The sequence below is a fragment of the Cupressus sempervirens genome, chromosome 5 (genome assembly GCF_028749045.1).
Source record: "Cupressus sempervirens isolate cs-2001-9-10 chromosome 5, ASM2874904v1, whole genome shotgun sequence".
NCBI lineage: Eukaryota > Viridiplantae > Streptophyta > Pinopsida > Cupressales > Cupressaceae > Cupressus > Cupressus sempervirens.
Genome location: NC_143122.1, coordinates 90,898,805 through 90,919,050, shown reverse-complemented (window position 1 = coordinate 90,919,050; position 20,246 = coordinate 90,898,805). Strand labels below are relative to the sequence as shown.

Below are 20,246 nucleotides of genomic sequence, written 5' to 3'. Positions count from 1 at the left end.
GCGCCTATCATTTGGTGACATCCCCGTGGGAAACTGTCCTGTTGACAAGTACTCGCCAATACTCTTGTACCATTCCGGCAGTACCCCAATCTGGAACAACTATGCATCAAGGAAGTCGTCATTCACACCATTCACTGGTTCCCCTGTTTTGATCCGAGACAGGTGGTCGGCACTGACGTGTTTCTTTCTTGGCCGGACAATGATTTTGAAAGTGAATTCCTGCAACAGTAGTAGCCATCTGCTGATCCTCCCTTGGATGACGGGTTTATTAATCATGTACAATAGGGCCTGGTGATCAACATAAAACACAAACGGGGTAGAAAGCAAATAATGACAGAATTTTTGCACAGCATAAACCATTCCCAACGCTTCTCTTTCAGTCGTGCTGTAGTTCTGCTCAGCCTTTGAGAGCAACCGGCTGGCAAAGTATATTGGATGATCCAGTCCGTGATTACCAGTCTGTGCTAGGGTCATGCCGATCGCATAGTTGGAGGCATCCACATGAACATGAAACTCCTTATTCCAGTCCGGATATGCCAATATGGTGCCGTAGCCAGTCGTACCTTGAGCCCTTCAAATGCTTCGTCCTGCTCTTTATCCCATCTAAATAATTCTTCTTTGCAGGTTAGCTTATCTAACGATTGGGACACCTTGGCAAAATTTTTAATAAATCTCCGATAATAACCTATATGCCCGAGAAAAGATTTTACCTCCGTCACATTAGTAGATGGCTGCATTTCAAGAACGACTCTCACCTTGTCGGGATCCGTTTTTAATCCTTCCTTACAGACAATGTGTCCGAGCAATCGGCCGTGCGGAACCATGAATCTGCACTTCTTAGGATTCAATGCTAGCCAGGCCCTGCGACATCTCTCCGTACACTCACCAAGTGCTGCCAGGTGTCCGTCCTCTGTGCTAAATATTGACCAATCATCCAAGAAGGCTTTGAAATTTCCTACAGACATCTTGTCGAAGATATACAGTATAATCCGTTGGAATGTGGCCGGTGCATTACACAACCCAAAAGGCATCCGGTTGTACGCGTAGACCCCATCTTCAACAACAAACGTTGTCTTCAACTTATCCTCCTCCGCTATAGAAATCTGATTATATCTAGAGAACCCATCCATAAAAGAGTAGATTTCATGTCCCCTGACCTCCTCCAGAATGCTATCTGTGAATGGAATCGGAAAAGGATCTTTGATCGTTACTGCATTCAGGCATCTGAAATCAACGCATATCCGGATCTGAATAGTATCCTTCTTCAATGAAATGACTATCGGTGACACCCATTCGCTGGTCTGTACCATGAAGATAATGCCGGCTTCTAGCATCCGGTTGATTTCTTCCGTAACTTGGGCGGCATAGTTCTTGTTCATCCTGTAGGCTCGCTTCCGTACAAGTACGGCTCCTTCCACCAGCGGAATGCGGTGCACACATTTTCAGCGGTACTCCTTTAAGGTCCTTGTATGTCCATGCAAAGACATCTTTGTAGTCCATAAATATCTTGAATACCGCAACCTTGAGTACTGGATCCCAATTATCTCCGACTAGTATGTTCTTTGGCTCTGCCTCGTCCCCCAAATTCATTGTTTGTAGCATGGGCGGGTGTAACATCCAACGGTGCCTCCCCCTCCTTTACTTCAGTAAACTCCTTTGGATATTCGTTCTCAATTGACAGAACATTACAGCTGTGAAATAATTCATAGTCCCCCATTTGCCAGTGGTAGAGACCGTTGACGGAATCCAAGTCGTCATCCGTTGTTCCCCCGTCCAATCGGAGGACGCCCTCCTGATCCGGTTCCATCCGTCGTCTACCTTCGTCCTCCTCTCCCTCAGAATCTGACGACAGGGCTTCTTCCCCTACTATTTGGGTATGCAGATCAATGACGAACCGGCGGCCTTTACTTTCGAGGGATAAAGTGTTCTTCTTCCAGTCGTGTCGAGCTCTTGCTTCGATAAGCCACCCGCGGCCCAGGATGGCGTCATAGCCTTTCCTTTTCAATGGAATCACCATGAAATCCATCAAGAACGACTGGGTGCCAATGGTTACCGGCTGTGCCATGAGAATACCCAGTGGTTTAATACCATGTTGATCGGCAGTCAGTAGATGAAACCTTGGAGGCCACAATGTCGGCTGTCCAAGTTTCCTCCAAGTTTCTTCTGGCAATACATTTACACCGGACCCTCCGTCCACTATGGTGTCTGTGAGAACATGTCCAAGTATCCCCATCTCGACAACTGCAGGGTGCCATCCGGATGTCAGCGCCAGCAACATCTGATCTTCTCCTCCCGTAACAATTTCCTTTTCTTTTCGTCAACTCGGTTCTCTCGGTGACTTTCCCTTCTCGAGGCTTGATTCTCCTGCCATATTTGAAAGAGCAGATCGAAGTTGGGGCATGGTGAAAAGCAAATCACTTACCTTTACTTGCACCTCTGTTTGCAAAATTTGTCGTACTATGTTTTGTTCGGCGGAATTCTTTGCTGAAGTGCCGGCGGTGTCCGGAGGTGTTACTGCTTGAGATACTTTTCCAACCTCCGCTCGTGCTGCCGCAAATTTCTTCTTTTCTTCGGCGAGGTCCGGGTATTCTTTTGTTTGTTTCTGTGTAATTGCGAGAACTTCTTCCTCATCCGCTCCAACAGTGATCAAGTTCACTTCGGATTTTGGACATTTTGAGTCGTCGTGATCGCTGGGTCCGCACCATCGGCACAATAGTTGAGGTGTATTTGCTGTTGGACATTCCCGTGCAAAATGCCCCCACAAGTTACATGCTCGGCATTGAATAATCGATCGTCCGTTTGCATCATACTGAATCCAGCTTCTGCTCGTATTGGTATTGTTATTGTTGTTATTTTGTCCATGCCGATTATTTCTGTATCCTCTAGATGTAGCGCCGGCAACATTTGTGTTTGCGTTACCACCTAACGGGGAAGCCTCCTGTGAGAGAAGCACCTGCGGAGATCCTCTTGTTTTAATGTTAAAGGGGCAGTCTTTTGTCGAATGTCCCATGATCTGACAGATGTCACAGAATTGGTTCTTCAGACACGATCCTTTAGTAAGACTGTCGGTCTTACATTCCGTGCACCACAATTCACTACCTTTTGGCTCTTTCTGCATATTTTTGAACTCCATCATTCGAACCATATCCTTCTGTAAGGCACGAACCTTTTTGCTACTACCTTTATCGTCGCTGCTATCATCTCCAGCAGATTCGTCATCATCAGAGTCAGAGGAGCTAGTTTTCTTCTTTGTCTTCTGCGCACTTTCAAGGTCTAGTGCTCTGTTATAAGCATCGACATATGACGACGGTGGTACAATTTTCATTTTCCTCCGCAACTGTGAGCGTAGGCCATCCACAAACCACATTTTCTGCAATCCGTCCGCTGGCTTGCTTTCCATTTTGTTTATTAAGTCTTTTAATCTCCTGGCGTAGACACGGACAGTTTCGTGCTTCCCTTGCTTGGTATTGAAAATTTCTGCTACGATTTCATTACCATCCCGCAAGAGTTTAAATTCTGCCCAAGAACTCCTTTTTAATGTTATCCCATGTATCTAGCTTCTGCGTATCCATATCCGAAAACCAATCAATCGCGACATCCCGTAGGGTTGCCGAAAATTGCCTGACCCATTCGTCGGCATCTGTGATTCCATTTGCCCACCAGATCGTCTCACATGTCTTACAATGTCGGAGGGGGTCGGCTGTACCATCGCCTTCAAATTTCGGCAGCTTTTCTTTGGGTCCCGCCATAACACTGGAGGTCTACACTCCTACACTGGTCGGCACTCCCACATTGGCAGTCTGAAATCCCCCACCGACAGTCTGTACTCCCACACCGGCAGACTAGTTTCCCACACCGGAGGTTTGCACTCCCACACCGGCGGTCTGCACTCTCACACTGGAGGTGTCGACAGCTGCGAACCTTGGTGAAGAAGGATCCTCCGAAATTGTTTCCCGCGGAAGTCTATCCTAGACAAAGAGGTCACTCCACGTTCGTGCTCCGTCGGCACTGCGAGCCGTGCGAGTTGATGCTCTTCCGTCTGAATTTTCTTCCCTCGGCGAACACAAATTCAAGAACTCCTCCCATGCTTCTTCCACCAATTCCACTCGCTGCCGAGTCTCCTCCAACAATTCCTCCGCACTTCGGTTTCTGTCGGCAATCTTCTGAAATCTTCGTCGGCGTTCGGCTTGCTGTGCCAGAATTAAATTCTCCTGCGCAGTACGGATTCCATCTTTTCCCTTCGCCTTATCCCGATCTTTGTTAAGCTGATTTGGCATTAATCTTCATTCCTCCCACCTTCCAGATTCATAAGGCAACGGCACCAAATGTTTACCGTACAGGTAAAGAAATCAACGCATACCGACAATAGAACACGAACAACAAAATTATATTCGCAATAGTAGATGAATGATGCTTTACAATGATCCCAGACAGGATATAAATACTACCGCCGAACCTTACCGAAGGAGTCCGTTGGCCATAATTATTATATTCACTACAAACTATTTATCGACGGCGTCGGCTACAGAATACAGAAACACCGTCGGACCGTCGGCTACAGAATACAGAAAACACCGCCGGACCGTCGGCTACAGAATACAAAATACCGCCAGAACCATCCAGTCGGCTAACAATTCATTGGTATAGAAATAAGTTAAATGATATAATATAATAAATAAATGAATAATAATATATTCAATTATATAATATATGATATATAAAAATTAAAACATTTATCAATAAATTAACATTAATTATAAGCGAGTAATAATCAGTTATAATTATAATCTTTAATCCAATAGACGCCTCCATTCATAGAGGGCAAGCTTCATTGCTTAAGGAGCGGCGACACACAAGAAAAGGGGAAATTTTTTGATCCATGGGAGAAACATAAACAGTCAGCAGGTATGTTGAAGAGAAGAGGATTGATTACTTTGGAAAATGGATAGGAGAACGAAGAAGATAGAGTCAACAAGAATGACGAATAAGTAATATAAGATGGGAAGTGTACGTGGACACCAAACACAATAGAGGATTCTAAAAACAAGGCAACGCACAAGCTTAGACTCACTAACAAGGAGGATAGATGTAACAAAGAGCACTGAATGGTAAAACAGGAAAGAACAATCATACATAGAAGAAGGACCAGTCAATAGCCATTTGATATTTGGGGACACGAAAAGATATCAGAGGAGTCTGGTCTGTAACATACCGCTGCAGATTGGATACGTATGACATTGGAACCATACCCTTTCGGGTATTCGAAGTAGGGAAAAGACATACAGAAGAAGAGAATTCAGCGGAAGAAGATAAGTCAGACGATATTGATCGAGAAAAGGACTTATTCCTATAGCTGGAGAAGGAGATTACGACACTGGAAGCATAGTCCAGATCGACAAGAGAGACATTCCGCATAACATCTACCTCAAACTGATAGCAAACAGTAATACCAGTAAAAGAATAAAGAGACGATATATGGCCAGCACATCATAGACCCCAAAATAGTAAGGAGAAGAAATGTGGAAAGCAGAATCAAACAAGCATTACTACTAGGAAGGTTGGGAAAACTAGCAGAGGATTTGCAATACAGATCATGCCTAAACTAGCAGTCAACCAAAACTTAGTACCGTTAGAAAGTCACATCGAGAAGATCAACTCTAGAAAATATCAAAACTGTATATTCTAGTAAATATCGACTCAGTGATAGAATCATCACAGCCTCATTAACTTGGAGGAGAAATACTTGAACAGAACAAAAGGAACTTCAATCAGTAATATTAGTTGCACCATTGAATAGAAAATAATAATAAAAAGCAACATAATGGTAGACGAACTCATTCCTAGCAGGGGTCTCATATTATTGAAGAGGAATGTCAGAGATGTGATGGACAGGAATCTGATCAACATCTTAGACATTAAGTGGTTTTACTCCAGATCAGTGATAACGATATAAATGATATGAAAACCACTGTTAATTATAAGACAGGAGTCTCAGAAACTCAAAGTATAACTAGCACCAATGATTTAGTAAACAAATAAAAGAAAATGTATAAAAAGTGTATTTACACTTTTTCAAGAGTTAAATGAATAATTACTTACATTGGATGTGGAGGAATTAGTTAAAAACATCACATCATGAACTTAGTCAATCAGATTTTTTTTTAATGTATAATTCAATTAAATGACCTTTATGAAAGCAAGAAAACAATAAGAAACAAAAGGATACAGAAAGGAATACCAGTGATGAAGCATGGAATGATATGTAAAATATACGAACCAATGTTACGGGACTCGGACTCGCCTCTGACTCGGAAAGTCAAAATCTGACTCGGACTCGGACTCGGCAAGGACTCGGAAAATTGAAAAACTCCTAAAATTCAAAGATTTTTAAGGATTTTAAGATTGTTTCATGCATCTTTTAGTCAATTAACATCAAATACACAATAATTGAAATAAATACAAGCTACTTAATACACATACACAATTTTGCATAGATCACATAAGTATAAAAGCGAATTTTTAAAGAAAAAAAACTGAATAACACAATATAAAGTTATAATCTATAAAGTAATAAACATAGTGTCACTCCAGTGTCAAAGACTCAAATGTGTACAATATTCATGCAGTACAAAATCCATGGTATCAAATTCAAATGTTCAAAACATATATCAAAATAACTCTAGAGCCATCCTCTCTCCCTGTGTCTGAGGCTGAGCCTGAACCTCATCCTCATCCTCCTCCTCATCCTCATCATCATCCTCCTCCTCACGCACATAATCCTCGTCATCAGCCTAGGATCCATCACTCCTAGCCTCAGGGTCCTCCACTCTGTCTCCTCATGCTCTAGCCTCCTCAACTGCCATCGCTACTACCTCAGCCTCCCAATCCACCTGATCTACCCACTCCACATCTTCATCATTGAAGACAGGATCATTCACCTCTATGTTCCACTCTACATGAGGATCAACATTCTCTAATACAATTGGTGTTGTTTCGGTGCCAAGGATTTGTCTATGGCAAAGGCAAAGGTTGTAGTGAACAAAGACAAGATCATTTAATTTTTTCACTGCCAACCTATTGCGCTTCTTTGAGTGTATGTGCTAAAAAAGAATCTAATTACGTTCACATCTTGATGCACTAGATGGCTGGCTCAAGATGCGAATCACAATCCTCTGTAAATTTGGCACCTTTGTGCCAAACATCTCCCACCATGCATCTGAAACAAGAAATTTTTGAATCATATCAATAACTTTGAATTTATAAAATTAAGATGGTAATAGAATTACTATTAGAAATTAGGATGTAGAATCAAAGATTTTTAGTGTTTACCAGGCATCAATGCTGTCTTATTTTTTTTGCACAACTCTCGTGCAAATAAGTCCCTTTGAGCTTTCTTAAATAGCTCAATCTCACGGACTAGATCTATGCTAACTGCTGAATCAGGTGACATTCTCTCTACAACATTATAGAGGCTGCTCCACACCTCATCATCAGCCTTGAAATGTGGGCTGAATTGGTATATTGGATTAAGGAAGTAGGTTGCTGCATGTATAGGCCTATGAAGTAGATTGTGCCAACGTCTATCAATGACATCACATATAGGCCCATACCTATCTCGATTCTCTGCAAAAAAAGAGCGAATGACCTCCTTAACCCTACCCATGCCTTGATAAATGTAGCCCATTGAGGGCTTCTCTACATCAACAGTTCGTAAGAGAACAATAAGCGGCTTTACAAACTGCAATCATTATGAAAGTTCGAAAAGAAATAATCAGCTTTAAATTTTTTCTTTAAAAAATGAACAATAATTTATAACATAATTTCATAAACAAAATAAAGTTGAAATGAGAACAAAAAGGAAAATTACCGTCACAATATCAGCAATTGGTGTCCAAAAAGAAGTCTCGTCAAAAATATGATCCGCTGTAGCAATCCTGCAATGGTCTTTGCATATGATGATGCAAGCCACTCCTCACTAACAAACATGCGTCTCAAACCTCCCTTCGAATCAAGCAAGGATTTCAATGTGAGGAAGTTGGTTGCAAATCTAGTGACCCCTGGACAAGAGAACTCCTTTTGCTCATTGTGTTTCCTCATGAGGTTGAAGACCCATGTATGATTATATATGAATTTGCATACACTCCTTCCTCGCTCTATAACTATTTTGATCTAAGGGAGTTTACCAAGATCCTCTAACATGAGGTCAATGCAATGAGTAGCACAAGGGGTCCGAAATAAGTGAGGGTGTCTCTCCATAAGAAGCTTTCCTGCAATAACATAATTTGTTGCATTATCAGTAACTATTTGCATCACATTCTCCTCATCCACATCCTTTATCACTTCATCCATTATCCCACAAAGATATTCAACATTCTTTGTTTTTCCTGAGGCATCAATTGATTTCAAAAAAACCATGGCTCTTGAAGAAAAAGAAACAAATTAGTATAATGATTAATGATGAATCATAATTTATAAACTTAATCACTTAAGTACAAGTTTTACTTCTAAATTTTTAATGTCTAAGACTCTAAGTACAATTACAGTTTACTTGATGAGGAGACAAGAAAGTTGAGGAATGTTCTACTCCTTCTATCAGTCCAACCATAAATCATGATGGTGCAACCCTTTTTCTTCCACTTTGGTTCAAAATAGGGCCTCCTAGCTTTTCAGCACTAGAGGCTTTGAACCTCGAACCACAAACAGCAACAACATCGATTCCAATTTGCCCATAAGGGGACCTAAAACAAATAGAATAAAATTTAAAGTTAAACAAGTTAGTATAATATAAATAAATTTGAAAACAAAATACAAATAAAAAAAAAAAAAATAAACATATTATTGAAAGTTGAAAGTTGAAACATTGAAAGCAAGAGAAGACTTAAATTTAAATTTACATAAATAAGTACCTTACTACATTGAATGAAATGTTGTTGTAGATGAAGTCCCCAAGTGCTAATTTTGCATAATCATGTTTATCCTTGTTCCAACCCATGCCCTCAAGCGATCGTTGTGCACTTGGAGCCGTGCGTGGAGCAAACATGGAATCAAGTGTCGATCTTTGCTTACGAATGCGAGGCCTAATGGTCACACTCGTAGAAGCAATGGCATTCGTAGGTGGAGTAGGGGATAATGGAGAGGCAAAAATAAAAGACCCCTGTTGGGCTTCGGCTAGTTGTGTCATTTCTCCACATTGCTTCTTTTTCAATTTTTTTTTCTCCATTTTTTCCTCTATAAGAGTTTGCATGTCTCGCATAACATCTTGGGGCACATATTTGCATTTTTTAGCATCATGTTTAGGTATATTTCCTAGGTGATACTTCAATCTATTTATTTCTCCCCCATTATATACTACACCACAATGCCAACATGTAACAACTCCCTTTTTGTGCCCCGGGATGGCATGTTTCCAAGCCCTATCCCTTGCTACTGCACTTGGGTCTGCATTAGGGTTAAATAGAGGCCTAGTTCCACTTCCCTCACCTTGAAGTTGAGACATTATGTCAAATTTCAATGGGTTACTGCTCGCTGCTAGCCTGCTGCAATATAAATGTAAACAAAATGAGAAGTAAAAAAATAGTAGACTAGTAGTAGAGAGTAGAGAGTCCAAACAAATTTAAACAAAATGAGAAGTAAAAATACTAAAAAATACGAATGTAAAAGTTTAAAACATAGTACAAAACAACACAAAGAAATGCAACAGCAACTTGTAGCTTACCTCTTCAAATTTGCACAAACAATGGAAATGCAGTTTGTAGAAACCTCCTCCAAATGCTCCCTTGAGCTCCTCTCCATGCTTTAATGCAAGCTAGAAAGATGCACAAACCATTAGCAATCAATATAGGAGAGCAAACTGGTTTGCTGATTTCTCTTTCAAAACCCCAATATTCTTCTCTAACTCTTTCTTCTCTCTTGTGAGCACAAGCAAATGGTGGAATGACCTTTTTAAGTCAATAACATGTTATAAAACTGAAAAAGTCAAATTAAACAAAGCTTTTTTTTTGCCCTTTTCTCACTTACCCGCCAGCGAGAGTCCATGCCTCGGGACTCGGTGAGTCTGGCGAGTCCATGGACTCGGCGAGTCCGAGTGGACTCTGATAGGACTCGGCTGAGTCCGAGCCCAAAGGCAGATTGCCTCAGAAACATGGACTCTGCCTCGGACTCGCAGAGTCCTAGTGTAACTCGACAAGTCTCGTAACATTGATGCGAACAAAGAACTTATCAAAACCAAAGAAAGTGGAATATAAATTCTAATTGAGAATTATCAAGTAAATTAAACATGTTCTGAATAGGGATCATTAGAGTGGTATCAGAGCATGATCCTGCCATACTGGAGGGTTAAAGTCATTATACAAAATAATATTCATGATGCAAGGAGATAAAAGGGATAACTCAAACATACAGTGTTCGAACTTTGCACAATTATATTTGAAGTACATAAATTGGGTTGAGAGACAAGTCATCACTCCAAGTCAGAAAAGAACATACATACACAGGAAATAGATTGATGAACTAAAGTTCAAGAATTTGTAAACGGATCACTTAAAGGATTGGTATCAAAATATATCAAACCTATCAGATATGAAATGGTGAGATATTACTACAGTAGACATATAGTGAAGACATTTTATTTTAAAGCCAATAAGAGAAACATCCTCATATCCAATTAAGTGAACAAAATATATCATCTATTTTGATAAGAATCCATTGATCAAGCTAGGTGTAGGCAATGATAGATATCAGATCAGATCAGGATTTGGTTATGAGTAACTAAGTAAAGGACTCCTCATTTGTATCAAACCGGAAATAAAAATTAAAGCAAGGACGTTCTAAATTGAATGTTATAATTCCTAGTATGGAATTAAGGCAGAGAACTAACCTCTCCTAATGACTTCACAAGATATTCTATAATTGAATACTCTTAAGGAAATGAGGCAGGGAATTGAGTATTCGCTGAAGGACAGTACATACTGTTAAGGAAAATCATATGCATATGTAAGGATGGATACACCCAAAGTGGGTGTCCATAAGGCCTAGGATGAGGAACAACTCCCTCGTAGGTAAGGATGGATATATCAAGATTGATTGTCCATAAGGTCTTAAAGAGAAGTATTGTGAGAAGATGGTGCTTAGTGAAGAGTTGTTCTATTAATTAGAGCCCCAGGAAGCACTCCCCCAAGAGCTAAGCATCTGATCATGACCTCTCTTTAAAAAAGAGTTTAAATTGGGAATTAGGATCTTATATTTTTTATGACTGACAAGATTGAATAATATTCATATACATGTTTTCGGAGTACTAATATATGATGCAGGTTTATTGTACAAGAAACTAGTCACCACAAACTTGGGTAGTAGAGACAATAATCTACGCTTCAAGTGTATGATTAGGAATATTATGAAGATATTTTTTTTTGTGAAATGTGTCTTTCTTTTTACATGTGTATGCTTTGTGTCTGCATTGTGTCTTCATGCATTAATGTGTATACTTCGTTTTTTCATACCTCCATACACTAGTATATATATATATATATATTTTTAAATTTTTTTTATAGCATGCTTGTGTTTTCATATATCTTAGTATATGTTCTAAGTGCATACCAAGAATCAAGGACATTCTCAATGAATTGTCGTCAAGAAATAATGTAACGAGATGTACATGTCAGGGTAACGGGATGTATGCGTCAGTGTATCAGGATGTTCCCGACGGGGTATCGGGAGGTTCCCGACGGGGTATCGGGAGGTTCCTGACGGTGTATCAGGATGTTCCCGACGGGGTTCGGGAGGTTCCTGACGGTGTATCAGGATGTTCCTGACGGAGTATCGGGAGGTTCCCGACAGTGTATCAGGATGTTCCTGATGGAGTATCGGGAGGTTCCTGACGGTGTATCAGGAGGTTTCTGTTAGTGTATCAGGATGTATGCCGTTAGGCCGACATGTATCGGGATGTATCCAGAAGGTTTTATTATTGTAGTTGACATGTTGTATGTGGCCGACGGATACCTTCGAGAAGGTTCCTCGGACAGTATTTATATCTCCCTTCGGGATCATTGTAATCATCATCATATCAGAACCTAATGTAATATCTCAGCATATGCGAATAATAAGAAGAGTTCTACTGTTCGAGTTCGTGTTCATTATCTGTGTGCATTTCTTAATTAACCTATGTGGTAAACATTTGGCGCCGTTGCCCAATGGACCTAGACAGGCAGGAGAATGAAGAGTAATGCCGAATCAGCTGAACAAGAATAAGAACAAACTAAAGGACAAGGACGAAATACGCATAGCACACAGCGATCTGATTTTGGCGCAGCAAGCCGAATGCAGAAAGAGATTCCAGAAGATTGCTGCCGACGGACGCAGAAGCGTGGAAGCATTGTTGGAGGAGACGTGACAGCGGGTGGAGTTGGTGGGAGAAGTACGCGAGGAGTTTTTGAATTGGTGTTCGCCGAGGGAAGACAATCTAGACGGAAGAGAATCGATTCGCACGGCTCGGAGTGCTAAAGGAGCAAGAGCGTGGAGTGAACTCTTCGTCCAGGATCCACTTCCAGAAGGAAAATATTCACTTAACGGAGACCCTCCTTCATCAAACACAGCTGTCAGGATACCCAGTGTGAGCATTGGGATACCAAGTGTGAGCGTCGGAATACCAAACGTGAGCATCGGGATGGCAGGACCAAAGGAAAAGTTACCTAAATTTGATGGTGATGGAGTAGCGGATCCCATCCGACATTGTAAAACCTGTGAAACGATTTGGAGAGCCAATGGCATAACGGATACCAATGAATGGATGAGGCAATTTCCAGCAACCCTATGGGGTGTTGCAATTGATTGTTTTACTGATACTGATCCACAAAAGTTAAATAGTTGGGATAACATTAAAAAAGAGTTCATCACCGAATTTCAACTCCTGCGCGATGATAATGAAATTGTAGCAGAGATATTCAATACTAAGCAGGGGAAGAATGAAATAGTCCGAGTCTTCGCAAGGAAATTGAAGGACTTGATCAATAAGATGGAGAATAAACCAGCTGACGAGTTACAAAAGAGATGGTTCATTGAAGGAGAGATGGTTCATTGAAGGCCTTCACCCAAAGCTGCGAAAGAAGATGAAGATTGTGCCACCATCGACATACATTGAAGCATATAACCGGACAATGAACCTGGAAAGTGAGCAGAAGACCAAGAAGAAGAAGAAGAATACTTCATCCGATTTAGATGACGATGCCTCTTCAAGAGAAGATAGTAGTGATGATGAGGGTAGCAACAAGAAGGTTCGTGCCCTTCAGAAAGACATGATTCAGATGATGAAGGAATTCAAGAACATGAACGAAGAAACTAAAGGCAATGAACTATGGTGCACGGAGTGCAAGAAGGAAGGCCATACGAAGGGATCCTGCCCGAAAGAGCAATTTTGCGAGATCTACCAGATTATGGGACTCTATAAAAGAGTGTCCTTTCAATCTGAAAACAAGAACACTATAGCAAGTATTCCTGACACAGGAAGCATCCGCTGCAGGAAGCGAGAACAACAGTATAGAGGGTGCCATGTCGGGAGGATACAAAAATAATCGACGTGGTAAAAACAACAACAATAGTGGCAACAACAATAATGGCAGAAGGAGTCGAATCCAGTATGATGCGAATGGTCGACCGATAGTCCAATGCTGCACATACAATTTGTGGGGTCACTCGCTCGAGAGTGCACAACGGCGAACACACCAAAGTTGTTATGCCGATGGTGTGGACCTGGCGATCATGACGATGCTAAGTGCCTGAAGTCCGAAGTAAACTTGATTACCGTCGGGACGAACGAGGAAGAAGTTCTAGCTATCACTTGGAAGCAGGTGAAGCTCTACCCTGATCCGACGGAGGAAACGAAGTGACTAGAGGAAGCCCGTGCAGAAATCCAGAAAGCAACGCAGGGAGAAACGACACACTTGAAGGACACACCTGGTACCTCTGTACGGAACTGTGCAGAACAAAACATTGTAAGGCAAATCTTGCAGGCCGAGGTACCCATCAGGATCAATGATCTGTTGCTCGCTATGCCTCAACTCCGTACGGCACTCACGAATATAGTCCCGATTGCTAAGCAACCAGTAAAGCAAGAAAAGGAGAAAAGGGGAGGCACAAGTGCAGAAGACCTGATGCTGTTAGCTCTTTCATCTGGATGCTATCCGGCGGTTGTTGAAATGGGCATTCTCGGAACTGTGCTAACAGACACGATCATAGACGGAAGATCTGGGGTCAATGTTTTGCCAGAGGATACTTGGAAAAAGTTGGGACAGCCAACATTGTGGCCACCTACCTTCCAGTTGTTAACAGCCGATCAACATGGAATCAAGCCATTGGGAATACTCACAGTACAACCAATGACGATTGGGACACAACCATTCTTGTTGGATTTCGTCATGATTCCATTGAAGCGAAGAGGATATGATGCCATTCTGGGCCGAGGGTGGCTGATACAAGCCAAGGCAAAACACGATTGGAAGAAAAATACTTTATCACTTGAAAGCAAAGGCCAGAAGTATGTCATCGATCTACACACTTAGATGGCTGGAGAAGAAGCTCTATCATCGGATTCCGAAGGAGAAGAGGATGAGAGGAGGCAAAGTATGGAACCCGATCAGGAGGGAGTCCTACGATTGGAAGGAGATGACGATCTGGATTCAGTAAATGGTCTTTACCACTGATAGATAGAGGATTACGAGCTCTTTCCAAGTTGTAATATGCTAAGAATCGACGAAGGTAAGAAAGAAGAAGGAAATGAATGTCCGAAGGAACACAGAGAAGCCGAAGGAGGAAATGAAAGTCCGAAGGAACACAAAGAAGCCGACGGAGGAAATGAATGTCCGAAGGAACATGGAGAAGCCGAAGGAGGAAATGAATGTTCGAAACAACACAAAGAAGCCGAAAAAGGAAACGCGGGTATGACTGAAGCTGAAGGAAAGAACATACAGTACAAACTCGAAAGGAGGAAAGATTCCACTGTACGACCGCACAAGAAGAAAGTATTATGTCGAACCATAGATATAGTAGAAAGGTGCCAGTAGCAAGGAAGACACATCATACGGTCCGCACAAGAAACAAAGCGGAAGGGTTTAATAGAAGTTGCAGTAGTACGGAGTGGATGTGTTATTGATGGATGGAAGGGGCAGCTGACAGAGTCCATGGTAGCGAGCTTCGGGAACAAACTGGGCGATATGGAGATGACATAGAACAGGCGTAGCAAGTATCAACTCGGACAGTGGGTGTTGAAATACGACGACTGGAATGAGATCAAACCAGGCAAGTTCAAAATTAAATGGGTTGGGCCATACTAGATTCAGGAAGTGGGTGATAATGGAGCAATAAAACCATGGATACTAGATGGAAAGGAGGTGGCCAATGCAGTGAATAGGTGGAAGTTGAATGTCTACCATGAAAGAAGTAACGCACCTCCATGGATGAACTGAGACAAGAATGACTGTAAGTAATGTATATATGTAAATATTGTACAGTGTTATTTGCTAAAAAATTTATTGTAAAAAAAAAAAAAAAGAAGAGAGAGAAGAGCACCGTACGGCCAAGTGACCGTACAACATTGTGAAGAACAGTAGACACCGTACGGTGGAAAGGTTGCATCACCGTACGGTATCATCTTATATCACCATTCGGCTTGGAATGAGAACATAAAGGCAAGTTGGAAGCATTCATCACCGTACGGATTGAGTAAGAGTCCAAATGGCCACTGCACGGTGTTCCTAGTCACTCACCGTACGATTTCTAAATTCATATCACCGTACGGCTTGGAATTGAAAAATGAATCCCGTACGGTTTCCAGTCTGTCAAACAAGTCATTTCTTCCTGAAGCACTGAAGGCATTCGTCACCGTACAGACGCAGCTGGACTACAAGTTGAACACCGTATGGCTTCGAGAGGTGTCCACATTGAGCCGTATAGCTTCTTTTTGGACAACAACATTCAGCATTGAAAGTGGTAATCCCGTACGGCGTATCCAAGTTGTATCACCGTACAGTAGCACATGTTGGAAAATTGAAGAAAGAATTGAGGCACATCAGCCATACGGCAATGCAAAAGAACCGAAGCACAGTAGTTGTATATTGGCAGTGCAGAAGAATGATGACAAGAGGTTTTCAAAAAAATAAAAAAATAAAAAAAAAATGACGACAGATTCAAGTTGTTCGGAATGAGTAGCAGATGATGCCAAAGGGAAGGGGAAGCATCAGTGGTTGCCAGACAGAGTGTAGAATTGGCAGAAAATGACAGAAATGGTGTGTTTCGTGCAGTTTTGTGTGGGTTTCGGAGTGCTAATTTGGTCTTGGCGGCGAGGTGGCTATCAAGGTCAGCTAAGGAGATAGTTTTTGTTGTCTAGTCGTCGGGAGACGACTTTTCTTTTTAGGGGGGATGATGTCGTCAGGAAATAATGTAACGAGATGTACCTGTCGGGGTAACGAGATGTATGCATCAGTGTATTGGGATGTTCCCAACAGGGTATCGGGAGGTTCCCAACAGTGTATCAGGAGCTTCTTGACGGGGTATCGAGAGGTTCTCAACGGTGTATCAGGATGTTCCCGACGAGGTATTGGGAGGTTACCGACGGTGTATCAGGATGTTCCCGATGGGGTATTGGGAGGTTCCCAACGGTGTATCAGGATGTTTCGACGGAGTATCGGGAGGTTCCTAACGGTGTATCGGGAGGTTTCTGTCAGTGTATCGAGATGTATGCCGTTAGGCCGACATGTATTGGGATGTATCCAGAAGGTTCTATTATTGTAGTTGACATGTTGTATGTGGCCGACGGAGACCTTCGAGAAAGTTCCTCGGACAATATTTATATCTCCCTTTGGGATCATTGTAATCATCATCATATCAGAACCTAATGTAATATCTCGGCATATGCGAATAATAAGAAGACATCTGCTGTTTGAGTTCGTGTTCATTATCTGTGTGCATTTCTTAATTAACCTATGCGGTAAACATGAATGTCACGAATAAGGACATTCTTAAGGAGTATTGAGCATTATGTAAATTCTTAGTGAATATCGAGATTGAAGACATTATATCAAGATTAGAGCCCAATCTAATAAATGGTGTAATTCTTAGAAAGGAAGCAAGACTTAGTAAAACAAGAATTACAAGTACATCAAGGATTGTTCGGCTGAATATGGAGCTACATATCAATACACCATTACACTGAAGGTTTTGCATTACTCGAGGACGAGCAATTTGAGGAAGGGCGGACTGTCATGTCCGATTATTTATTAGATTTTATAACTAACAAATTAAAAATAGAACAAATAATTTTTATAAAGAAATTATAATATGATATATTATTATAAATTATTAAACATAATAAGGAAAATAAAATCATAGAATTTGATTAATATAATTCATTAGTAAGGAAATGAATTAAATGATATAATATAATAAATAAATGAATAATAATACATTCAATTATATAATATATGATATATATAAATTAAAATATTTATCAATAAATTAACATTAATTATAAGTGAGTATTAATCAGTTAGAATCTTTAATCCAATAGGCGCCTCTATTCATAGAGGGCAAGCTTCAATGCTTAAGGAGCAGCGACGCAAGTAAGGGGGAAATCTTTTGATCCATGGGAGAAACTTATACAGTCAGCAGGTAAATTGAAGAGAAGAGGATTGATTACTTTGGAAAATGGATAGGAGAACGAAGAAGATAGAGTCAAGAAGAATGACAAATAAGTAATATAAGATGGGAAGTGTACATGCATGCCAGACACAATAGAGGATCCTAAAAACAAAGGCAACACACAAGCTTAGACTCACTAATGAGGAGGATAGATGTAACAAAGAGCATTGAATGGTAAAACAGGAAAGAACAATCATACACAACAAGGACCAGTCAATACCCATTTGATATTTGGGGACACGACCCATGGGAAGGATATCATAGGAGTCTGGTCTGTAACATACCACTGCAGATTGGATGCATATGACATTGGAACCATACCTTTTCGGGTATTCGAAGTAGGGAAAAGGCAAATGTGTCAGTGGCACGTTTGATACAGAAGAAGAGAATTCAGCAGAAGAAGATAAGTCAGATGATATTGATCAAGAAAAGGAATTATTCGTATAGCTGGAGAAGAAGGAGATTACGACACTGGAAGCATAGTCCAGATTGACAAGAGAGACATTCCGCATAACATCTACCTCAAACTGATAGCAAACAGTAATACCAATAAAAGAACAAAGAGATGATATATGGCCAGCACATCATAGACCCCAATATAGTTAGGAGAAGAATTGTGGAAAGTGGAATCAACAAACATTACTACTAGGAAGGTTGGAAAAACTAGCAAAGGATTTGCAATACAGATCATGCCTAAATAAGCAGTCAACGAACAGTTAGTACCATTAGAAAGTCACGTCGAGAAGATCAACTCTAGAAGATATTAAAACTGTATATACTAGTAAATATCGACTCAGTGATAGAATCATCACAGCCTCATTAACTTGGAGGAGAAATACTTGAACAGAACAAAAGGAACTTCAATCACTAATACTAGTTGCACCATTGAATAGAAAATAAAAATAAAAAGCAACACAATGGTGTACAAACTCATTCCTAGCAGGGGTCTCATATTTATTGAAGTGGAACAAATCAGAGATGTGATGGAAAGGAATCTGATGAACATCTTAGACATATAACGGTTTTACTCCAGGTCAGTGATAACCATATAAATGATATGAAAACCATTGTTAATTATAAGACAGGAGTCATAAACTCAGATTATAACTAGCACCAACAATTTAGTAAATACATAAAGGAAGTGTATAAAAAGTGTATTTACACATTTATGAGAGTTAAATGAATAATTACTTACATTGGATGTGGACGAGGAATTAGTTAAAAACATCACATTGGGAACTTAGTCAGTCAGAGATTTTTTTTTTAAATGTATAATCCAATTAAATGACCTTTATGAAAGGAAGAAAACAGTAAGAAACAAAAAGATAGAGAAAGGAATACCAAATATGAAGCATGGAATGATATGTAAAATATACGAACAAAGAACTTATCGAAACAGAAGAAAAGTGGAATGAAAATTTTAATTGAGAATTATCAAGTAAATTAAATTCCTAATAGGGAACACTGCAGAACCGTATGGAGGAATCACCACTTGGTAGTGCCACCAAGGTCGGGTTGCTACTTGGTACCACCCTCAACAAAGTAGACACAAATAGTTGGGGAAGTGAGTTTGGTGGATTAGAGCCATCTATGCACTCAACAAAAGCTAGTGACGAAGAAAGTAGTTTGGAAGAAGTAGTCAACTTATTCAAGAGTATGGTAAGCCAAATAAGAGAGTTGCCCATATCCGACAAAGTGAACATAGGACAAACAGAACCGGAGACCCTGAGAAGGAGTATTGGTACAACCAAGGTATATATGGTGATAGTAGGGAAGACACACAACCCGATGGCATGAGAGAAGTATTAGGGAGGCGCAAAGAAACAATTGATCCAACTAACTTCCTAGAACACAAGGATAGCAATGAAAGGGAAAAGATGTTGATCACTCCAGACAAACAAAAACTCCCAAAGTTAAGGGTGATGGCTTGAAGGACCTGGCACAACATTGCAAGACATGTGTAACTATTTGGGAGGCAACTGGATAAGAGGACGAAGATTATTGGTTGAAGACCTCTCCAGCCACCTTTTGGGGCATAGTGATTGACTGATATACCAACTTTCTAGCTAAAGAGAAGACAGTTTGGACAAATTGGAAAAGGCTTTTGAGGATGAATGTAGGTTGTTGTGTTATGATGTTGAGGTAGTGGTAGAAATATACAACACACACCAAGGGAAGAGCAGGAACATCTGGGCTTACTATTGCAAACTGAAGGAGAGCATAGGCAAGATAGAAAATAAACCTAGTGATAAATTAAAAAGAGGTGGTTCGTAGAGGGTCTAACTCCTTTCATTTGGAAGAAAATGAAGGCGGTGCCTCCCTCCACGTACAAAGAGGCTTGTGATTGGGCAATGGATATTGAAAGTGAGAACAAGACTTCAAGAAATAAAAGAAAGTGACACCAACAAAAAAGGGGAATCCCGAACAATCTAGACACTATGCAAATACATGATTTTGATAATGAACGAAATGAGGGGGGAAGACCAAAGAAAACAACCTATAGTGTACAAGAGCCAATTGTCGAAAAAAATCATTGTGACATTTGTCGTTGGCAGATTTTG

At 40.7% G+C, this 20,246-nt stretch overlaps 1 protein-coding gene across 6 annotated transcripts in view; it reads right to left on the bottom strand.

Annotated features, from left to right (window-relative positions):
* The window catches only part of PTAC14 (plastid transcriptionally active 14), a 358,101-nt gene that overhangs the window by 16,295 nt on the left and 321,560 nt on the right, over positions 1-20,246 (bottom strand). For 3 of the 6 annotated variants that reach the window (XM_089828749.1, XM_089828745.1, XM_089828748.1), the window contains one exon: positions 6,278-6,370. The exons of the other annotated variants lie outside the window; for them this stretch is intronic. In XM_089828749.1, the coding sequence (XP_089684875.1) occupies positions 6,283-6,370 (88 nt within the window). In that variant the 3' untranslated portion in view covers positions 6,278-6,282. The remainder of the gene's footprint in view (positions 1-6,277; positions 6,371-20,246) is intronic. 6 annotated transcript variants of the gene reach the window in all.